The sequence below is a fragment of the Primulina eburnea genome, chromosome 2 (assembly GCF_022965805.1).
Source record: "Primulina eburnea isolate SZY01 chromosome 2, ASM2296580v1, whole genome shotgun sequence".
In the NCBI taxonomy this organism is placed as follows: Eukaryota; Viridiplantae; Streptophyta; class Magnoliopsida; order Lamiales; family Gesneriaceae; genus Primulina; species Primulina eburnea.
This window is the reverse complement of record NC_133102.1, coordinates 44189264-44210231: the sequence shown is the minus strand read 5'-3', so window position 1 is coordinate 44210231 and position 20968 is coordinate 44189264. Positions and strand designations below refer to the sequence as shown.

General features: G+C 37.4%; 4 protein-coding genes and 1 long non-coding RNA gene across 6 annotated transcripts; 2 read left to right on the top strand and 3 right to left on the bottom strand.

The window, feature by feature from the left end:
• Positions 1–108: 108 nt before the first annotated feature.
• On the bottom strand, positions 109–2838 carry LOC140823508 (probable auxin efflux carrier component 8). Of its 2 annotated transcripts, XM_073184888.1 has the most exons (6): positions 1468–2838; positions 1188–1356; positions 1000–1085; positions 748–905; positions 572–648; positions 109–434 (listed from the first exon to the last, which is right to left on the bottom strand). In XM_073184888.1, the coding sequence occupies exons 1-6, from the start codon at positions 1979–1981 to the stop codon at positions 368–370; spliced, it is 1071 nt and encodes a 356-aa protein (XP_073040989.1). In that variant the 5' UTR covers positions 1982–2838; the 3' UTR covers positions 109–367. The 2 variants fall into 2 exon arrangements, with proteins under 2 accessions (XP_073040989.1, XP_073040988.1); XM_073184887.1 differs by having other exon boundaries at positions 109–648.
• Positions 2839–4067: 1229 nt separating this feature from the next.
• On the bottom strand, positions 4068–6128 carry LOC140823510 (uncharacterized). Its single transcript, XR_012116228.1, has 3 exons — positions 6010–6128; positions 4962–5100; positions 4068–4175 (listed from the first exon to the last, which is right to left on the bottom strand). It is a non-coding gene; the product is annotated as an uncharacterized lncRNA (long non-coding RNA).
• On the top strand, positions 4196–7733 carry LOC140823507 (AP2-like ethylene-responsive transcription factor AIL5). Its single transcript, XM_073184886.1, has 7 exons — positions 4196–5232; positions 5359–5367; positions 5483–5571; positions 5664–5737; positions 5827–5877; positions 5952–6028; positions 6115–7733. Exons 1-7 carry the CDS (start codon positions 4929–4931, stop codon positions 6696–6698), a joined length of 1188 nt encoding a protein of 395 aa, XP_073040987.1. The 5' UTR covers positions 4196–4928; the 3' UTR covers positions 6699–7733.
• A 2824-nt stretch (positions 7734–10557) lies between these two features.
• Positions 10558–12907, bottom strand: LOC140823506 (uncharacterized). The gene is given in 3 exon segments (XM_073184884.1): positions 10558–12159; positions 12161–12273; positions 12276–12907. Coding segments are annotated over 3 exon segments (2019 nt in total). The 5' UTR covers positions 12784–12907; the 3' UTR covers positions 10558–10761.
• Positions 12908–14954: 2047 nt separating this feature from the next.
• Positions 14955–20241, top strand: LOC140823505 (V-type proton ATPase subunit d2). Its single transcript, XM_073184883.1, has 10 exons — positions 14955–15213; positions 15602–15722; positions 17377–17484; positions 17561–17663; positions 18214–18294; positions 18383–18468; positions 18559–18618; positions 18714–18762; positions 19624–19758; positions 19894–20241. The coding sequence occupies exons 1-10, from the start codon at positions 15033–15035 to the stop codon at positions 20023–20025; spliced, it is 1056 nt and encodes a 351-aa protein (XP_073040984.1). The 5' UTR covers positions 14955–15032; the 3' UTR covers positions 20026–20241.
• The last annotated feature ends 727 nt before the right edge of the window (positions 20242–20968 follow it).

The following is a 20968-nucleotide window of genomic DNA, read 5'->3' as shown; positions in this document are numbered from 1 at the left end:
CCTTTTATGTGTTGTTTGTAGTTTTAATTTATTTTTTGTTTGTTTGAAAATGATAATGAATTTGCATAGGACAAGCATTGGTGATGAAAAGTATATTTTTCCTGCCCAAATCTTCCTCGTAATTTTTGTATCATTTTCTCTTGGACCATTTCCCTATCTCAACAATGGGGAATCAAAACCAATTGATCTAATTTAAATTTTAAAATTCAATTCAGCATAGGTTTTATGTTATTTTTCTATATTTTTGCCCATACAATTGCAATTTGCCCGTCAACCGTGTGTTGATTTATTTCGTTTCTTTCAAAATCCATACAACAAATGAAATGGCTGAAAAGGTGATCCACATTGCACTGCTTCTCTGAATCTTCTACAAACCCAGCAAGAAATAGTACGCTAACGCGATCGGCACAGCTATCAGCAAACCAAAGACCACCCTACAGACAAGAAACAGTCTCGTATTATGTACACCACATCTTGTGTACGGGGACATACGCCAGTCCCTTGGAAAAATACAGATAAGATTAGCATAAAGGATGACACATAGAAGCCAAAAACTAGTCGAATGAAGTACCCGGTGCTCAATATGTCTGGATGTATGTTGTACTCCTTAGCAAATACAAATGGAACCAATCCTTGAGGTAAAGCAGCCTTTCTCGAATAACATACCAACACAATATTTTAGAAACATGGATTGCTAACTAAATTTATGAGTGATGCCCCCGTGCATGGGAGTCGCTAATAAGGCACCTGCAAGATTGCTACTTTAAGCAATGTTCCTCTCAGTCCTAGTGCGATTGAGGGTGCGGCAATGAGTAATGGTCCTGCTACAAATTTCATGGCCATGGCTAATGTTGCTTTCCGAGCCCCGCAGGCTATCACCGATTTCTGTGATGCCATGAAGAGTCCTGTAAGGTAATAAAATGTAAGAAAGTGAAGGATTTGTTTCACACAGATATTAAACTGGATGATCAGAAAGTACTGCCACAAATTTAGCGACACCTAAGCTGAACATAGCCATCCCAAGTCCTCCATCCGACAATATTGACAAGGATTTTTCAATCACATATGGCAGCTTTACTCCCAACCTGTAAACACATGTACTGTCAGCTTCTATTAACATTACTATGCCATTTCAAGTCGTTTTCGCTGTGCATTCGTCACGTGTTTTATTAACCACTGGAGAATACCTGAAATGGATGCTTGCCCATGTAAGACCTGCTAAGGATGCATGGGTATTGGGATTTCTGATGAGCTTTCTCCCCACTGTTAAAAAAATCGTCTTTATTTTTGTCTTCTTCCGATTCCGGATTCTGTCATCTACTTCACCTTCATCACTTCGCGGGCCTTCCGATTCTCCTTCAGAAAGTTAATTTGCATTCTTCAAATCACAAGAAACACAGGGGAAAAATATACATTTGACAGAAACTAATTCAATACAACACACTCTACCAATGAAATAGTGCATACCTTCTACTATTGTAGGAGGATATGCAGCCCTTAACGATTCATTCGTAGCATCGAGCTCAAAAAGAATCAACAAAAGGTTATACCAAACCAAGCTTTGTAACCCAACAATCTGAGCCAAGAAAACCACAGCTCCACTTCCATACATTCCCCTCAATAATGGGATTCCTAAAATCAAAGTGTTAGGCAGTGTTGATAAAGAAACACCGGTAATGATCCATTTTAGATTTCCTCCCGATATTATTCTTGCAGACACTGAGAGAATAATGAAAGCTAGTGTCTTTTGAAGAAAGTCTGCGCACACAAGTTTCAAGTTCATTTTGTAGGGATTGTTCGTTGAGATCAATTGGAAGGATAGGAGAGGGATTGAGAAATTTGCTACAAATTTGTTGATCCCCGAGCATTGATCCGGTGTGAAAAGTTTCCACCACTTTAGGGATATGTAAGCTGCAATCATGGCAATGTATAACGGGATAATTGAAGTAATGATGTGAGAGACACTGGATAAGCTTATCATTTCTTTTCTCAGTTGAGATTGATTGATATACAATTGTTGAGTTTCTTGTTGTGGTGAGGTCTTGTCTTGAATGAGCTTTTATAATATGCTGTTCTGGTTGAGTGTTCAGTATTAAAAGAAAAACCGCAATGGGCTGGACTGATACTTTCCCGTGAAGTTTTTCTCACTCATTTCCCATCCTTAATCAGTATCAGTTTCCCCAAAACACAGGCTTATAGAAGATAAGTATATCATGTCTCACATGCTTAACCAGTTCCTCACCACTCACATGTAGTATCAGAGCAGTGGAAGAGGGCGAGTCTCAGGATCAAGTCTCGACGCCACCTAGTTATGAATGGTAGTTTCATATAACGTAAGGCTTAAAAAAGCCAACATCGCATGTACATGCACCACTAATTTGTAACGGAATTAGAGATCGAAAAAAATATTGGTAGCTAATTTGCAACCAACATTACCAAATTTCGTCTTTTGCATGAACATGTTTAAAGACAACAAATATGTATCGAATCATAATAATTCCAGTACAGACATTGTATTAAAACTAAAGTTGTTGATAAATATGATTTGACATGGATTATTCCTTGTGACAGACGTACACATTTTTGAAGAAGAGTGATGGAGGAATAAAGAAGCACTGTGATATAGAATTTGAGTAAACAAGAGCACCGAAGAAAGAATTTTTGCTATAAATAGCCAAAGCTGGGAGAATGTGTGTCATGGGGACTTGCTTTCTTGAAATTTTTCCCATAACAGTCGAGGCATACCTTTCTTCAACCTCTTCTTAATGTTTCTCCTAGCTTCTTTTTGTTTACCCAACCAGGTGCGCAAAATGCAGCTTAAAATGAAAGTTTTTCAACTTTTCATATATATTGTTTAAAAAAAACTAACGAAACTTTTAGTTTTCTATCTTTTTTTCATCTGCGATCCGAGTTTATAACACCAATTAAATTTGAGTAAGTCTCTTGTGAGACAATCTCACGAATTTTTATCTGTGACATAGGTAAATCATACTAATATTCACAATAAAAAGTAATACTCTTAGCATAAAAAGTAATATTTTTTCATGGATGATCCAAATAAAAGATCGTCTCATTAAATACGACCGATGAGACCGTCTCATACAAGTTTTTGTCGTTAAATTTTAGCTCGTCTTTTACGGGCCAAAGCTAATATGCTTGAGTTACCAAAGCCCATCGATAAAATTTAACTATTTGAGTTTGGACCCATCTACAGTGATGAATCCAGTAGTAACCAGTAATATTTTTAAAAAATTTATTTTAGATTTTTTCAGGTGGATAAACTCAGCAGTTCGTCCCTCGCTATATATACCAGTCGTTGTATGCATATATCGTGTATTTGTAGAATCATGTATTTACAATAATTTTATTGATTTTTGGATATAAATCAGTTGATTCATAAACGATCGAGAATTTATATTAAAAGAATTTTTAGACGTGATTCTTTAATAAAATTCTTTGTAATTAAATAGAATGACTCTTCGAGTGAGATTATTTTAATTTGTCACTATTATATATCATCTATCATCTTATTTTTTAAATAAACGATGTCCAAGCATTTTAGACATCATAAAAATTAACTATGACACTAAAAATAGTTATCATTTAATAAAAAATCCTAATAATTTGGATTCGAACTTCATTAATAATAACATAAATTGTGCGACATTACCTCTGTCTGAAATTTTTTGGAGGAAAGTGCGTATTCTTCAATGGAACAAAAAACATGCTACAATTATTTGTCGTGTTAATTAAGCTAAGCCATCCATTTCCTAGTTTGATGCTTTAACCGCATAATTTTAAGATGAAAGCAACAAGTAAAGAATAGTAGAGGAGCCGATTCCATAGATATCATCGTTAAAAATCAACAATAAGACCAAATCAAACCTCAGCAACTTCACTAAAACAACAAGAGACAAGAACAGTAACAAGTATGGACGATGACTCCAAGAAAATGCCCACATATGGCATTATGTGCTCGTTTTTCCTCTAAAAGTATATCGTAAACATTTTTATATCAGTCAGAAGTCTCTTGACCCGATAAGAAGGTAAATCCAGAGCTTACCTCACAATATTTCAACGAAGAATATGTTCTACACGAGAATCGATCATGTGACTTCGAGGAGTATCAACACACGTCACCCCAAGCTTTACCAACTCGTCTTCTTTCTTTTTTCCTAATAAATACATGGATATATGAGCTCAAGCTCGCACAAACATGATCATAAGATTGATTCATTAAATGAACTTTTGATGTACCAAAGTTAATTTGGAAAGAAGCCACAAATTATGTCATAGATGACCCATCATTCATACGCAGATCACAAACTCGTGTCTCGAATAATGTAAGAGTAATGTTACTTGAACTCACGCTACACATGGCGTCGTAGAATCTCATCTACTCTCTCAACGGCCGGATTTTAAGGGACAACGTACATTCATACAACATGAAAACTAGCTATATTCGGGATCAAAAGCAGACCAAGAAATTTAGCGGAACAGAGAAACTAGGTAAACTATAAGGGGTAAAAGTTCATGTTGCATGAAATTTGTTTAAAAAAAAATATTGAGTATAGATGCTCAACAAGTCAGGCCCGTGGGATGGATATTCCAAATTCTGAGGTCACAATCACCGTCTCTGCGGCTGGGACATGGATCATTGATAAATAATATTTGGTAGTAAACTCGGTTTCAATGGCTGGAAGGTAGTACAAGAATACATATATTTGTCCCAACTCACAAATTCATTGTTTCCATCGCCCTTCCCGTCGGTATCCAAAAGTTGGTAGAGACAATTACAGCCAAAAACATAATAAGCCCAAAAAAACATGATCTTATATAATAAGTACCCATGAATTAGGATCCAAATAAAGAACTGAAAGAAGGAAAACATAGAAAAGACCAGGGCAAACAACTGAGGACGATTAAAAATGGCGCTGAAAATGATAAAAAGTGATCCATACCTTGGAAGGGATATTGTGAGCATGATGGATGGTGAAGTATCTGAAGTGATGCCTGTAAAACGTAGAAAAAGAGATGCAGTTGCTCTAGCACTTAGCTGTGACGACCAGCAGACACCAAATCAACAAGTTGATCCAACTTCTGCAGCAACAACCGTGAAAAGAAGTTCAAGGTTTCGTGGGGTGAGCAGGCATAAATGGACTGGTAGATACGAAGCACACCTATGGGATAAACTTACATGGAATGTAACTCAGAAGAAAAAGGGGAAACAAGGTCTCTTACAATTAATTTATGAAATTTCTGTAGTTACTTTTCTTGAAATAAATATTGGTGCCTGATATTGAAATCTTGCATCACTTTCATGGTCCCTGCTTCGAATTGGAATTTGACAACGGGCAGTGTATCTTGGTGAGTAAAAATTTGACTGTATACATCCACTCGTTGCAATTTGGATCGTAGTTTTGGTTTTGTCTATTATCTATTTGATTTAAGACTGTCTCTGAGGTTCTCAAATATGGCTTAGGTGCATATGATGACGAGGAAGCTGCAGCAAGGGCATATGATTTAGCAGCACTGAAATATTGGGGGACATCAACTTTAACCAATTTTCCGGTATCATTGTCAACAGTTTAAACCCCTATAAGACTTAGTCAAGTCCATACAATGCCGTGGATTCTTATTAAATCCAAATATAATTTCTGCAGATCTCTGATTATGAGAAGGAAATTGAAATCATGCAAACTCTAACAAAGGAGGAGTATCTTGCCTCACTGAGAAGGTACGATTTTTTTATATATATTTTAATGGAATAAATATTTTTAATTTTTCTTATGGAAGTAAGAATTAACCCAAAATTCTTTACCACAGAAAAAGCAGTGGTTTTTCAAGAGGGATATCAAAGTATAGAGGAGTTGCCAGGTATATGTTATCCCAAATTATTTTAAAGTTCAGTCCTTCATTGAAGATTCTAAACTCGCACTTGAAAGTAACAGGCACCATCATAATGGAAGATGGGAAGCAAGGATAGGAAGAGTTTTTGGAAATAAGTACCTTTATCTAGGAACTTACAGTGAGTAGTCTGCAACACAATTGGCGTTTGTAGAACAGTGTAAACTGGTATGTTTTCTTCGACCTGAATGGTGCATCTGTTTATAGGTACTCAAGAAGAGGCAGCCCATGCTTATGACATTGCAGCAATAGAATACAGAGGGATAAACGCTGTCACGAACTTTGACTTGAGCACGTATATCAGATGGTTAAAGCCAGGAGCAAGAACTTCAGTTCCAGACAAGAAAACAACACCATGCCAAGATTCAGCGACAATATTTTCCAATTTCCGAACAGGAGAGGAATCACTGTCACCCTTTTTGAAAAGAAGAGCTTTTAGTGCAGATGACCTCACCGAGCAAGAAAGGTTTGCCGACAAAGTGCCAGTTAGCCCACGCACCAAATCCTCTCCAACAGCTCTCGGTCTACTCCTCAGGTCTTCCGTTTTTAAAGAATTGGTTGAGAAGAACTTAAATATCGAGGAAGAAATTGATGGTGAGAGCATAAGAAACCAGAAAAGTGAGGATAGAAACCCTGAACTTGGTGAGATCTTGTATGATGGAATTGAAGAGAGGGCATTTGTATTTTCTTCTAAGGCAAACAACTTTCAGTTGCAAGGCCCACTCCATTTCAACTACGACTGTGCAGACATGGTTGGGAGCAACACAATAGGCATGGCCCCTATCAGCTAAATAATAGATATCATCAAATGTAATTTCCTTGCAGGAGAGGAAATATAATTCTAGTTTTCCAGACTCTAGAGTCAAGATGCTGCCATGAATTCTTTCCTTTCATTGCAAAGAACAGAAATAGTTTTAGTAAGATACAGGTCGATTAATTTACTTTGTAAATGAGTTTTCCTCAGATTGTACAATACAAATTATTTCCACAAAAATAATTGAGCTATTAGCTATTCCAGATGCTACTCCGTAAACAATGAAATGCACTGGCAAATAATAATACCCAGAAACCTCAGACAAGCAGTAACCTGCATGTCGTTTGAATAGAGGGAGAATGGGAAACAAAATATTTCATTCCACTGAATCAAAAAGAGAGTTTATAAAGAATACATAAAAGCATAAAAGATAAAGACAATCTAATCCTAAGAATACAAAATAAAAAATACAAAATACAAATAAAGATAGAAAAGATTAGATACTAATGAGATAAGATTAGTTTTTCAACACTCCCCTCAAGTTGGGTCATATAGGTCAATCATGCCTAGCTTAGAACACAAATCTTCAAAGGTTGGACGGAAGAGAGCCTTTGTCAGAATATTTGCCACTCTTCCTCGAGATCATCATTAAGAAATGCGTTCTTTTGAGTTGATACAAGGGTCAGTCTGAGTTAGCTACAATTGATAAGAGAACTCGAACAATGTTTAGTCTGGCAACAAGGGCAAAAGTTTCTTGGTAGTCAATGATGTATGACTATGTGTATCCCTTGGCTACAAATTTGGCTTTCAGTCGTTTTATGCTTCCATCAGACTTATGTTTGACTGTGAAAATCCATTTGCATCCAACATGTTCTTCCCGGATGGGAGATCAGTGATGTTTCATATATTGTTATTTTTCAGTGCCTTTATTTCTTCAAAGACGACATCTTTTCAATTTGGATCATTTATGGCCTCGTCAATAGTGGGAGGAATCTGGACCTGATCTAGACTGGAAAGAGATGCATGATATGTAGGTGAAAAATGCTCAAGTTAGACAAAGTTACTTATAGGATGTCGTGTACATGTTCAGACACCTTTCCTCAATGCAATCAGTCTGTCATCTAAACTGTCATCGAGATCAGTAGGGTCAATCACAGGTGCATCAGAATCAGTTAAGTCTGGTGAGTTTGCACCTGAATTTTGCATCGGAGAGAGTTCATGAGCAGTTTGAGTTTGTGCAGGTACTTGTATATTCTCTTGATAAAGATTGTTCCTTCGAGAATAAGTATGAATTGGGTCATTGAGGTTTAGTCTCCTAGGGACAAGAGTTAGATCTGGTGGCATAGCATCGAGTTTTGGTGGTTCTATATAAGGGATGGACGGTGTTGTGGATTCCCAAATTTGTGGTTCAATGATGGAAGACTCCCCCTTGACCCGAGGACTTGGTGTAGAAAGGCTCGGATTCAAAAAAAGATGACATACATTGAAGTGTACTATTTTTTTGTGACGGGATAAAAAAAACTTGTAGCATTTCTGATTAGGAGAATAGCCGAGGAAGATACATTTGACAGCACGTGGTTAAAGCTTCCCACGGTTATGAGAGTGAATGTGAACAAAGACGAGCAACCAACACCTTGAGAGGGATGTAATGAATGAGATGAGAGGAAGGGTAGAACTTTAGGAAGGTTTGGATGGGGGTTTGAAAAGCCAATACGCGGGAAGGCATCCTATTTATAATATAAGTGGTTGTTAGGATGACATCACCCTAGCGGTATCGGGATACATTTGTGGTAAATAGTAAGGAACGGGCAACCTCAAGAAAATGCGAGACCCCATTTTGTTGTGGTGTGTCGACGCTCGAGCTTTGGTGAATTATGTCGTGTGTTTGTAGGTACCCCAAAACAGAATTGAAATAATCATAAGCCCTATCAGTGTGTAACTCCCAAATATTAGCCTAGAACGTACCCAAGCTTGGGGTAACTCGTTGGTTTATCTTGTCTGTCGATGATCACACCTGTTTACCATGGGCCTTCCTCGTGAAAGAAAAACCAAAGTACCTAGATTTTCGAGCATTTCCATACTGTGGTTCAAACAGGTGTGATCATCGACAGACAAGATAAACCAACGAGTTACCCCAAGCTTGGGTACGTTCTAGGCCCCCAAATATCGATGTGTATAATAGAGAAAAGCATAGAAGGTACATAATAGTTTGGTGTGAAAAATGCACAAGTATGTTTAGAGAACTGACAAACATCACATTGAAAAGGAATATAATTTTTATTATTTAATAAGAAAGAAAGGAAACCACTTCTTAAGATGCAACGAGTTCGGGTGACCTAAACGGTAGTGCCACAATAAAACATCAATAACATTATTCGAAGTCAAGGCAGAAACGGAGTGAGACACGGAAGGATGGGCAAGAGACTTGATCAACGAGGCATCCATCTTGAGAATGAATAAGCCCCTAGAAAGATCAGTACCGCCAATCGTCCTCCCCGATGTCAAATCCTGGAAAACATTAGAATTAACGGAGAACTTAGTCGTGGAGGCAAATTGATTGAGCTCTCACTGGCTGACAACCGATTACAAGTAAGGTCTGGCACAAATAAGACCCAAGGAAGGCAAATGTCTTTAGTCAATTGAACAGCACCAGAACCAGAACTGGTAACCCGAGAGAGTGTCCCATTTGCAATACACAGGGAACTGAGAACATGACAAGACCTAAATAAGACTGAAGGAAGGCAAATATCTCCATTCTTCCTTTCGCCATAGATAAACATCATCACAGATTGAGACCAATGGAAAAAGTTTCTACCAGTAAATCTGTACATGTGATCGGTACAGATGGAAAGCCGGTAGCTGCAGGAAAGGTTATGAAGTTTGGGGTTTAGGTGTGGCTGACATACCATTTTTTGTCATTAAAAGCCCTGGCTAATTGATACCATGTAGTTATAGAGGGAGAATGGGAACAAAATGTTTCATTCCATTTACAAAAAAATATATAAAAGCATAAAAGATAAGACAACCTAATCTTAAGAATTTAAAATACAAAATACAAATAAAGATAGACAAGATTAGATACTATTGAGATAAGATTAGTTTTTCAACACTGCTTACACTGATTAAGCCTCGTGGTATTTACGAATTGAACATCTGGAAGAATACCAATAGGAGCTATTCAAGTTCAGAAGGCCATAGATTACCATAAGGACATTGTAACATTAACCGCTGTAAATTTATAGAACATAAATGAGTAGGAAAGCCCTCAACAAAGAAATTATGCAAAATAGCCATTGCAACATAAATTGAACATACCCAAAACAATAACAAAACAAGTATAAAACTGCAATATTATCGGCCAGACGGCCACAAAACCCCCTGTAAACACCAACCCCAACCCCAACCCCCGCAAAATAGCTACAGGACTCGAAAGCCACATCCTCTCTCCTGCCACCTCCATTAGCTTCCACTTTTAGCCTTTAAGAAACAAGAAAAGACAAGGAAAAAAAATAAAAATAAAAATAGCTCCCAAAAACCTATCCTGGTGGAGAGAGTAGAAAATTACAAGGTCCTAGTTTTGATTCTTATGATGGAAAAGTAGGACAATCTTCTTAAACCTTAAGCTTACCTTAGATCATAATGACTATCGATGTTTCTGTCTTTGAACAAGAAATCATTACAAGATTTCCCAAATTTGGCTATCTGCCAACTTGGGACATCAAATTTTGGTGTCCCAAATATTCAATTTGCGGCTTCTCAGACATCAAAATCCTCAATTTGGACAAGTAACATTCCATTTTTTCATTTACACGTGAAGATTTGTAGTGCAAGGAGATAACTGACAAATTCTATCTCGTATGTATATCAAACACAAATGGACTCAATGAATTAATGAATTCAAGAAAATCCACGATGTGACATATTGAAATCTTGGAAAATACACAAAAACTTACCTATAACAGATAATCATTCAAAGATAAACAAGTTAAACTGCACTTCTTTTGGAAAACAACAAATAACTTTTCAGAATGTTGTACCCTACATAAGAAATACAAGCCTTTTAACTATCCAATCATACACAGAATGACAATTTTAAAACTTCAAAACTGTTTCCTCTTGTTTTGGAACAATTTGTCTCGTTTGGCACAGACATAAAATAATGCAAACAAAGCTCCAGCAGATACTGAAACAGAAGTCCATGGGAATGGTGGGTCCTTGAAACAGGTAAGTCGAGCTTCCAATTCTTGGGATGCATGATAAACAAGAGAGTGGATAGCATATAGATCGTGATCTGAGGACCTCTGATAATACAAACCCATTTCATAATCAAAATGTGACAATGCTGAAATCGCCTTGTCCAGCTTGTACCTGAACAAATTCCACCTCTGTAAAAATTCAGCACGACGATTCTGTTTCAGAAGCTTTCTGTCTCCACCATGCGCACTAATTGATTCAAGAACATTTATCGCACTCGTAATACTGTAATTCAATGATGTCAACAAAAAATTCCTTCTAGCAGCATCCTTCTGAACAAAGGACAACGAAGATATCTCTGAGAAAGGTCCAAACGGTGTTTGTCCAACACTCCATGTATAATCCACGATAGAGGTATTATGCCTGGGGCTCCAGACCAGATGTGTAGGTGAGATTCCCCACATGCTCTGCAAAATAGAACCTACAATTGGTCTTTCAAGTTCCCGCGTCCTAGTAAACATGTGATGTCCATTGCAATTATAATCACTCACAGTATGTGTACTCTTCGTCCTGACGGCAATAACCATGTCCTTAAAAGCCACAGTCTGGTGATACCGATCAAGTAACAACATTGTGTTTACTTCAAGATCGAAGACATAAACGGGAAGAACCCTGCCAAGGTCCTCCTCAGGTAACCTGGCCACCCTTCTAAACTCATCAACTGATTCTGATACTGTTCGATGCAGACGTTTTGAATCCAGATACTCGCTCACAATTAAAGTATAGTTGTCAAAAAGGTACCTAGATGTGTAAGAAGTTGTCGCCCTCGCAATTGCAAATGAACAAATTGCACACTCGGATAACTTCACCTCATATTTCCTAAAACTCAAAGACTGCTCCCCTAGCAACAGCCCATTGTCATTAACCTCATCCATGAAAATCCTCTCTATGGACTTCCAATCCAAACCTAAGCTACTATCATCAGTATGAGAACCATGTATGTGTACAAACTCAACCACTAATGTACTTTCAAAAGGAACGGGAATCCTCAAAGAGGGAACAAGGAGAACCTGATAAGCACTCCAAACCAATGAAGCCAAGTCAGAGAGCAGACTCTTTTGCGATTTAGGACGACCATGGAGTGTCGCGAAGGGGTGAAATTCACCTTTAGGCAAAACCCCATCACCTGACAAAGCTGGGCCATAATCCACCGGCCCTGCTCCCAAATCGATCCACAAGTACCTATCTTTTCCAGTCCAAATTGATCCCAAGCATTTGGTCATCGCTGGAGATGGATCACCATGGGGTGTAACTGTAAGCATAGTGCTTGGATTGTGAACCCAGATGAATGATGTAGATGTGGATTGAGTTAATGGGCCTCTCCTTTTCGAAGTCTTGCTTGATAATATTATCAATTACGAGTATGGCACTGAAGACAGCTGGGATCGGAGGGATGAGGGAGCCGAAGAAAGGTGGGAATCGAGAGCGGCGGACAAGGAATTGGAAAGAGAGGAAGAAGATAGGAAAACTTCATGGTGAAGCGAATGGGAAATCGAGAAGTGATGGCTGGCGGCGTCGGAGGAGAATGGAGTTATCACGTGAAAGAGATCGGAGGAGAGGGTAGCAGAGATGAAGGCCGAGAGGGTGGAGGGGGCGGATTCGGAGAATGTGGGGCCCACTAAGTGGACGGTTAAGGGCACGGAGAGCTGCAGAGAAAGAAGGGAGGAGGTGGTGGCCGGATGAAAGGCGTGAGAGAGGGATTTTTTAAGGGAGGAAGGGAGGAGTAGGAAGGAATCGTTGGTGGCTTGTGGATCTTTGGTGGACTGTTGGGTGAGGAACGAGTCTAGGCCTGAGATCGACGCAGCGGAGGCGGCGAGGCAGAGTTGGTGGAGAAGAAGGAAAGGGAGAAGCACGGCCGCGGGGAGCATCTTGCGGCGGCGGAGTATCTTGCGGCGGCGAAGAGGTTTTGGGCTCGGGGTGGGGACGAGTTGACGGAAATGGAGTGGGAATTGTGCCCGAGGGATGACTCAAAATCGTGGTTGCGATACTGGAATTTCAAATTACATATCGTCAGTCACGTAGTCTACCATTCCATTTTGCTTGGGTGACATTTTCCATTTTTTTACATTTCGTTAATTAATTATAATCATATCACATCAATACTTAAAATTATATAATTAAATAATTGATATTATTAATAAATTTGTATAATTATATGATTAAAAATATTAGTCATTTAATTACATAATTACGATGAAAATAATTGATTGTCGAAATATAATTATATAATTATAATTTGATTCGACGAAAGATACATTACGTGTGTTAGTTGTATATCACGTATTTGAGTTTTATATGTACTTTGATCAAGAAAAGGGAGCTAAGAGCCTAAATTCGATATAGGTGCGCGGAAGCTGATGAACTTGACTCCTCCAGCTCACATGAGAATATAAGTAAGAAGTTCGAGCATGGTGCGTTGGTGCTGATGAACTTGACCGCACTAGAGCGCCCGAGTAACAAAGAAAAACTAAAATTCGAGCACGGTGCTCTGGGCATATGAACATGGCCGCCCCAACACGACCCGATATGGATATAATTTTGCTCGATTTGTTACCTACATAGAAAGCTTAACACTCGAGTTTTAGGGCATTCATTCATCACTTTTGAAAGACTTGTAATCTTGGAGAGCAGCTGCACGCAAGATGACTATCCGGAGTCGACGAACTGAGAATGAGGTGAAGATTTGCAACGACTCATATTTCTTGTTCTTCTTTTGATATCTTTAATTAAGAAACATTGTTTAGTTATGATTTTGATTATTTCATGATGGCGTTTAGCAGATAAATACTTTTATTTGTTGGGATTACGGGATCCTATTTGGAGACGTTTTATTTAATTAAACATTTGATTTTTGATTCATACTTGCTTTTGTTATTGTTTTTCTTTGATTATTGAAGTTTAACTAACTTTGATAATATTTTATGTTGCGAGTGATTCAGAATAACATTTTGTAATAAAACGAGTAATAATGAGATTATATAATGATAAATTTAACGTAAGAATTTTTTATAAGTTTACAGAAAATTTTATTTTAGCTTCAAATCTATGTAATTTATTTAGACAAATTAAAATTAAAGTTTGTTTGATTTAAAAACCGATCCAAATTTTGAATTGTTAACACAAATGAAACAATTGATTTTGTTTAGTTTTTTTATTTGGTTTAATTTCTAATCACACGTAATACGAGTCCAGGGTGAGAATACTGGAAGGCTACGATTGGTTGAAAGGATAGGATAAACTAATGATTAGTACGTAAATGATAAGAAAATGATTGTGGTAGGATTGTAATATATGGTGTAAAATAATATTATGTTTGGTAAGATTTTTAAGTGTAGGATAATTTTGAATTTTTTATGAACAGACGAAATTGTCCTTCCCCCTCGCGACGGCGACAGTGGCCGGCAGGCGGTCGGAAAAGGTCGGAGGGGGAGAGGAAATTTAGCGACGGATTATTGAGAAACCGTCGCTAATTTGAATTTTAGCGACGGTTTATTAGAAAACCGTCGCTCTTAGCGACGGAATTTTACAAACCGTCGCTAACCGGCTATCGGCCGGTGTTCTGCCGGCGGTCGGCAGTCCGTCGCCGTTCGGCCGGTGCTCGGCCGCGGTCGGCGGTCTGTCGGCGGTCGACCGGTGGTCGGCCGGCGGCGGTCATGGATGCGGCGTCGGTGGCAGGAAGTGGTGGTAAGTTTAAATAAAAGAGAAGGGTAAAATTGGAAAAATAAGAGGTATTAAAAGTTGGATAAATAATCCTAAGGGGTGAGGATGTATTATTTTATCCTACCTAATATAACCTAATCATACCTAGGAGGGATAAGTGAGTTTATTTAAAACTGAACCAAACGTTTGATTGGGCTGGATAAAATTAATCAATCCTACTTTATCAACCAAACCAAACATGGCCGAACAATACTATTTTTTTTAAAAATTTGATTAATCTTAAAAACAATCCAAATCAAATAAGATCCAAATCATGCTATTTGGTATCGGTTCGAACTATTTGAACCCAATCAGACCGGATTAGATTACCGATGCTATAAAATTCCGGGTCTCTTGGCTTCTCTCCAATTCTCAGCCCCCTCTAAGATCCTGCAACTCGCTTCAGATCTGTTGCAAAATGTACGGATTCGAAGCACTGACCTTCAACATCCACGGCGGTTACCTGGAGGCGATTGTGCGAGGATATCGCTCGGGGCTTCTCACGGCGGCAGATTACAACAATTTGTGCCAGTGCGAAACTCTAGACGACATTAAGATGCATCTGTCTGCCACAGAGTATGGACCATACCTCCAAAACGGTCAGTATTTTTTCCATTAACCATATCTATTACTAGGTTGGAACTTGGGAATTACATTTGTTCTTCTGAGCTGTTGGAAACTTGTGTGCAATCCATGGATCAATGGTGTATACGTTCGTATTGGGAATAATCTCGTCGATCATCTGAATTTTAAAAAATAATAATTCTGATGGCAATTAGACCGAAATACTGAATTTCTTGTGCTTGGGCGCTGGGTAAAATCTAATTCTAACTATATATATAGATTGTTTTTGGTAAAAATCTGAGTATAATTAGATACTTTACGAAGTGGATATTTGTTGGTTTCTTGATGAAGTATAGTAGGATCATCGTTCCATGGTTCTTTTAGTTGCAAGAATGATCATTTTTGCTGTTTATTGAATTGCAGAGCCCTCTCCATTACATACGACAACAATTGTGGAAAAATGCACCCTGAAACTGGTTGATGAGTATAAGCACATGCTGTGCCAAGCCACAGAGCCTCTGTCAACTTTCTTGGAATATATCACGTATGTAGATTTGAATAATGAACTGTCCATTGGTTTATTTGCATTCAGTTATCTATAGAACTTGCTCATGTCCATCATGCAAATATTTTCCATACGTATTTAACGGAGAACTACCAAGTAAGAGCATATTATTCATGGAAAAACAAATATTCCTATAGTTGAAATATGAGGCAATCAAGTTTTTCTTGATAGTCATTGATTTTTTTCATACTTGTTCGAAGGAAACTCTCTTGTACTTGGTGGGAACATCTACTTTTATGCTGCAAATAGCATTATTTCTAGGCCCACATAGACAAAGATTATGCTGCAAGTACCATTATTTCTAGGTCCACGTAGACAAAGAGTCGATGAAATTTGAATGGTGTAAAATAATTTAGATTGCTACTGTATTATCCTGTTAGAAACACTTAGGTTGCATTTGGATTCAAATCTGTAATAGCTAATACTTTGGTTGGATTGGGTAAATCTACTTGACAGTGAATTTCAAATCTACAATTAGTTATTTTTTGAGACATTATTGTGAATTCCAAATTCATCAAAATATTGAGTGATCTCATATCCGTCTTTCAAATAATCCAAACTCGAACTTATAGTTTACCAAACTAAATTCAAATACTCCTGTGTAGCATTGAAGAGCATGTTATCTTCAGATTGTGCTGGCAACAACTGATAATTATATCATGAATTATTGGTTCCGAGTTCAAGTTGGTATATAGATATCATTCATTCCCGACTTGTTGACTAGGTGTTCAAAGTTTGCCTTTATATTGTTGTGGTGAGGATGTCAGCAGTAGTAAGGTTGGACGAGTGGCATACAAATAAATCCATCAGTAGTCTCTTTTATGAAATGTCTATTGGTCTCAACATATTTTGTATGATCGTGTTGTATAGGTTTTTGAACAATGCAAATGCAACCTTCTTGTTGTGAAACAGCTTCATTGGCATGTGAATTGTTATCACAGCTCCTCCAATAGCCTTTTTAACCATAGCATTTCACATATTCCATGAGCCATTGATCGATATTCAGCTTCAACACTACTTCTTGCAAATACATTTTTTTGTTGCTTTTCTCTTCCATCAAGTCTGAATTTAGTGTGCAAGTAGTCATCGCTGTTATTGTCATGAAAAAGTATCAGGAGCATGAGGCTCTAGTACCATGTTAGTTTTGAGAAGAAAAATAAATGTTCTACACTTCTGCGTTATTTTCTTAGGTGGCAGCACAACAATTTATAGAGAAATAATTTTTTTTACAGATTTTGTAATCAATTCAGCTAATTACGAGACTATCTGCTGCGTGAAATAGGTAACAACTAACTACATAATCCTAATTGTTCTTCAAAAAAATAAAATCCTAACTACTTTCTACATATCTCGCCATTTTAAAATGTGACTTGTGTCTCTTTCTGTTTATAGAGTTATGGTCCTTTAGAATCTTTAAACTAAAAATTTTGGGGCAGTATTGTTCCATGACAACTGTGTAGCTTGGGCTGAGCAAAGGAGTTAGTCTGCTTGTTTATCTTGACATCTGTTTTCTTTTTCTTTTTTTACTGATGGAGTTCATGTTGCATTTCTGGTAGAGAACTTTCAAACTAGTTACTTTTTCTTATTCTCATTTAATTCTGATTAATGACCTGGGAGCTTGCTTGTACTTTAGATATGGTCACATGATTGACAATGTTGTCCTAATCGTCACTGGAACTTTGCACGAGAGGGATGTTCATGAATTGTTGGAGAAATGCCATCCTTTGGGAATGTTTGACAGGTGATGTATTTTATTGGACACTTAATATTGTAAATAAACTGATGGCTCGTTAAGAATTTTCCGTTAAATTCCTCAGCATTGCTACCCTGGCGGTTGCGCAGAATATGAGGGAGCTTTACAGATTGGTGCTTGTTGACACTCCCCTTGCACCTTACTTCTCTGAATGCATCACTTCAGAGGTACTGATTTTATATTATGTTCCCTTATGCCCTGGGCGACACACGTGCTACAATGGCCAGGACAAAGGGTCGCGATCCCGCGAGGGGAACAGAGTTGATAAATACTGATAACTCTCGGATAGAGTATTAGAACGGAAAGATCCATTAGTTTAATAGGTTCAGGATTGTCCTGTTTGTTTAGCTATTTATTTTCCCATATCCTTGGACATTAGAATCATCAAAGTTATGCTACCCAATGTTTTCTTTTGTGTACCTATACTTTCCTTGTGCTGTTGACTTGAAGATATGCTATCTAAAGCATTAGCAAAATGACTCAATAACCCTATAATTTGTGCATGTGAGACTAAATGTTCCAAAGAACTGTTATTATTCCGAATAGTTCAAGAGGAGTTAAAAGAGTGTACTCTGAGTAGGTGATTACCTTTGCGGCTTTGCCAAAGTGTTTGTCTATGATTGGTTTTTTCTTGTAACACCAAGTGAAAACTGGTTCTACAAAATGGTAGTTTTCAATATTTGTGTATGTTTCTCTCTTATTTTGGTAATCTAACAGGATTTGGATGATATGAACATTGAAATTATGAGGAATACACTTTACAAGGCATACCTTGAGGATTTCAACAGATTTTGCCAGGTAATGTGGTATTCTCATATCCTTGTACTTCTATAAATTGAATTATTCTGTCTTTGTGTTCTACCCTGATTTTAGAAACTGCAAATAGAAACTTGGTGGTGCCACTTCAGAAATTATGTCTGACCTCCTGGCATTTGAGGCTGATAGAAGAGCAGTCAATATCACAATAAACAGGTTCTCATGCAGTCTGTTATTTTGAAATTTTCTGATAAAGAATGTTTGATAAGACCGGTTTCTAACCCGTCTTACTTTTTCCATTTTCAGCATCGGCACTGAGCTTACTCGAGATGATCGTAGGAAATTATATTCTAACTTCGGCTTGCTGTAAGGGCTGTCACCTTTTCTCACTAAATCTCATATCGGAAATGCTTATTCGAGTTCATTTTCCTGCCACTGATGATTACATAATTGTTGGATAGATACCCTTATGGTCATGAGGAACTTGCTGTATGTGAAGACATTGATCAGGTAGTTAACAGTTTCAGTTTATATTTTCTTATTGTTCATGTGTATAGTTTCCTTAAATTTTGTTGCTCTTGTTGAATTTTATGCAAGACGATTTCACTAGCGTGGTCTCAGAGGTGTTATATTCTGATATATGCAAACCAAGAGATGAATGTGCAAGTAGGCTCAAATCAGGAGTTACCGAGGTGTTATAGTTTTTATTTTCTTTTTAGGGAGTGGTTGTCATGGTCGTGTGTGTGATCTATTAAAGATTCACCCACTAGAAATCCAAAATCAAGATTAAATAATGGAAATTCAAGTCTAATCTCTTGTATATATATTGGATTTTTTGGAATAATAATTATAAGCAGAAAATTTCCTCAAAAATATCATTATTGACTTGAGATCTGAGGTTCTCACCCAATGAGTTTCAAAACCAGGAGATCGAGAGGTTCTCACTTAATGATTAGTCCATAAATCGTCCCATTGCGAGACCCATGACTCGGGACCATAGCAGCGGTAGTCATTTTGTTAATATACTTGCCTTCCTCGGCTGGGAATTGGGATTTGGGGAAGCTGAAGGTTTACTTCATTTGTCATTAGTTGGTGACCGCGACCCATTTATATTCTTATGAAATGTTTTTGCAAACTTATCTTTTCTAGTAATCTGGTTTACGGTATTACACAATTATAATCAAGTGCATAAGATGATTGGAAATTAAGTTTTACTGGGACACAGTTTGTTCAGTTGGTGTGGATTTAGTTTCTGCTATTCTGAGTGGCATATGTGTATTCAAACTTTGGTTCCTCCTTTCCTTTGTCTATATCATGATATCATAAGAATCCTACTGTGTAACAAAAGAGTTATTTTGTTCAACTTTCTAGGTTCGGGCTGCCATGGAAAAGTATCCTCCTTATCAATCCATATTCGCAAAGTTATCCTATGGAGAGAGCCAGATGCTCGACAAGGCCTTTTATGAAGAGGAAGTAAAACGACTCTGTTTATCATTTGAGCAGCAGGTTTGCTTCTAACAATTTGTTTATCTGAGTTGTGGATTCCATTTTCCGGTCTCTGTCTTTGCACGTAATAAGAGTGCCATTTACTCTCTTTTTTCCACATCTTGATCCAAAATTCGACTACCTGTAACATTGCAGTTCCACTACGCTGTATTTTTTGCATACATGAGACTGAAAGAACAAGAGATCAGGAACTTGATGTGGATATCTGAATGTGTTGCACAAAACCAGAAGTCCAGAGTGCATGACAGCGTCGTATTTATATTTTAGTAATGTCTCAGTTCGCTGGTTTATCCAGACTTGTTCTGCCTTTTTTTCTTTGTGTACATTCTCTTGTTTATTTTCGGGTGCGCTTGTTATGTGCTGGTTTACCAGGTTTGCGGTCTGTTCTATTGTTCAACTTCATTAATAAGTCTGTATGATTGATCAAATACGCGGGTGTGGGGAAATAATGTTCTAAAGCTATTGATCATGGATTGCTAATAATTTGATGTACACCAAATATTTCTGCTTTATGGATTGAGTTAATTTTAGGAAAAAAAATAACTATAAAAATTCAAGCGTAACATGGAAATTGGGAAATTATATTAGTAGAGAGGGACTTTAAATGCAAAACAAAGATTCACAAATTGTGGCGTCTTTTAAACAGAGATGTTAGAACGAGTAACTGGGTTGAATTGGTCACTTGCTACAAGGCAGACAGCACGGGCTGCATTGGCGGCCTAGCCGATTCCACAGCCTCTTGTTTATTTTGGCGGTCGAGAGATTGATGACCTGTCTATTTTTCTTTTTTTCTTTTTTAAACTTGGAGAATCTTCTATTTTCCGGCTAGTTTTTTAGATGAAGTTAGGTACAAGTTCATGATTTTACCATGATATCAGAACTCAGACTCGTTGTTATGTGTTGAACTGTTTTTATGATCCACTTACTAATGAATTATATATATGAATTTAGATCATCCCCGGAACTAATTTTTCTGAATTGAATCAACTTCAAATTCATGATATTAACATATATTCACCTAAATTTACAACACAATCACAAATCACAAAACAAATAAGATATTCTTGAAAAATAAAAACAAATAAGACATTTTATTAGAAAAAAATCATTCCTGATTATTGAACGAAATATATTACCTCTGTTGTTATTGCCCATAAAAAGCAATTGTACATAGAATGTGTGTACAAGACAGTTAGTAATAAATATACAT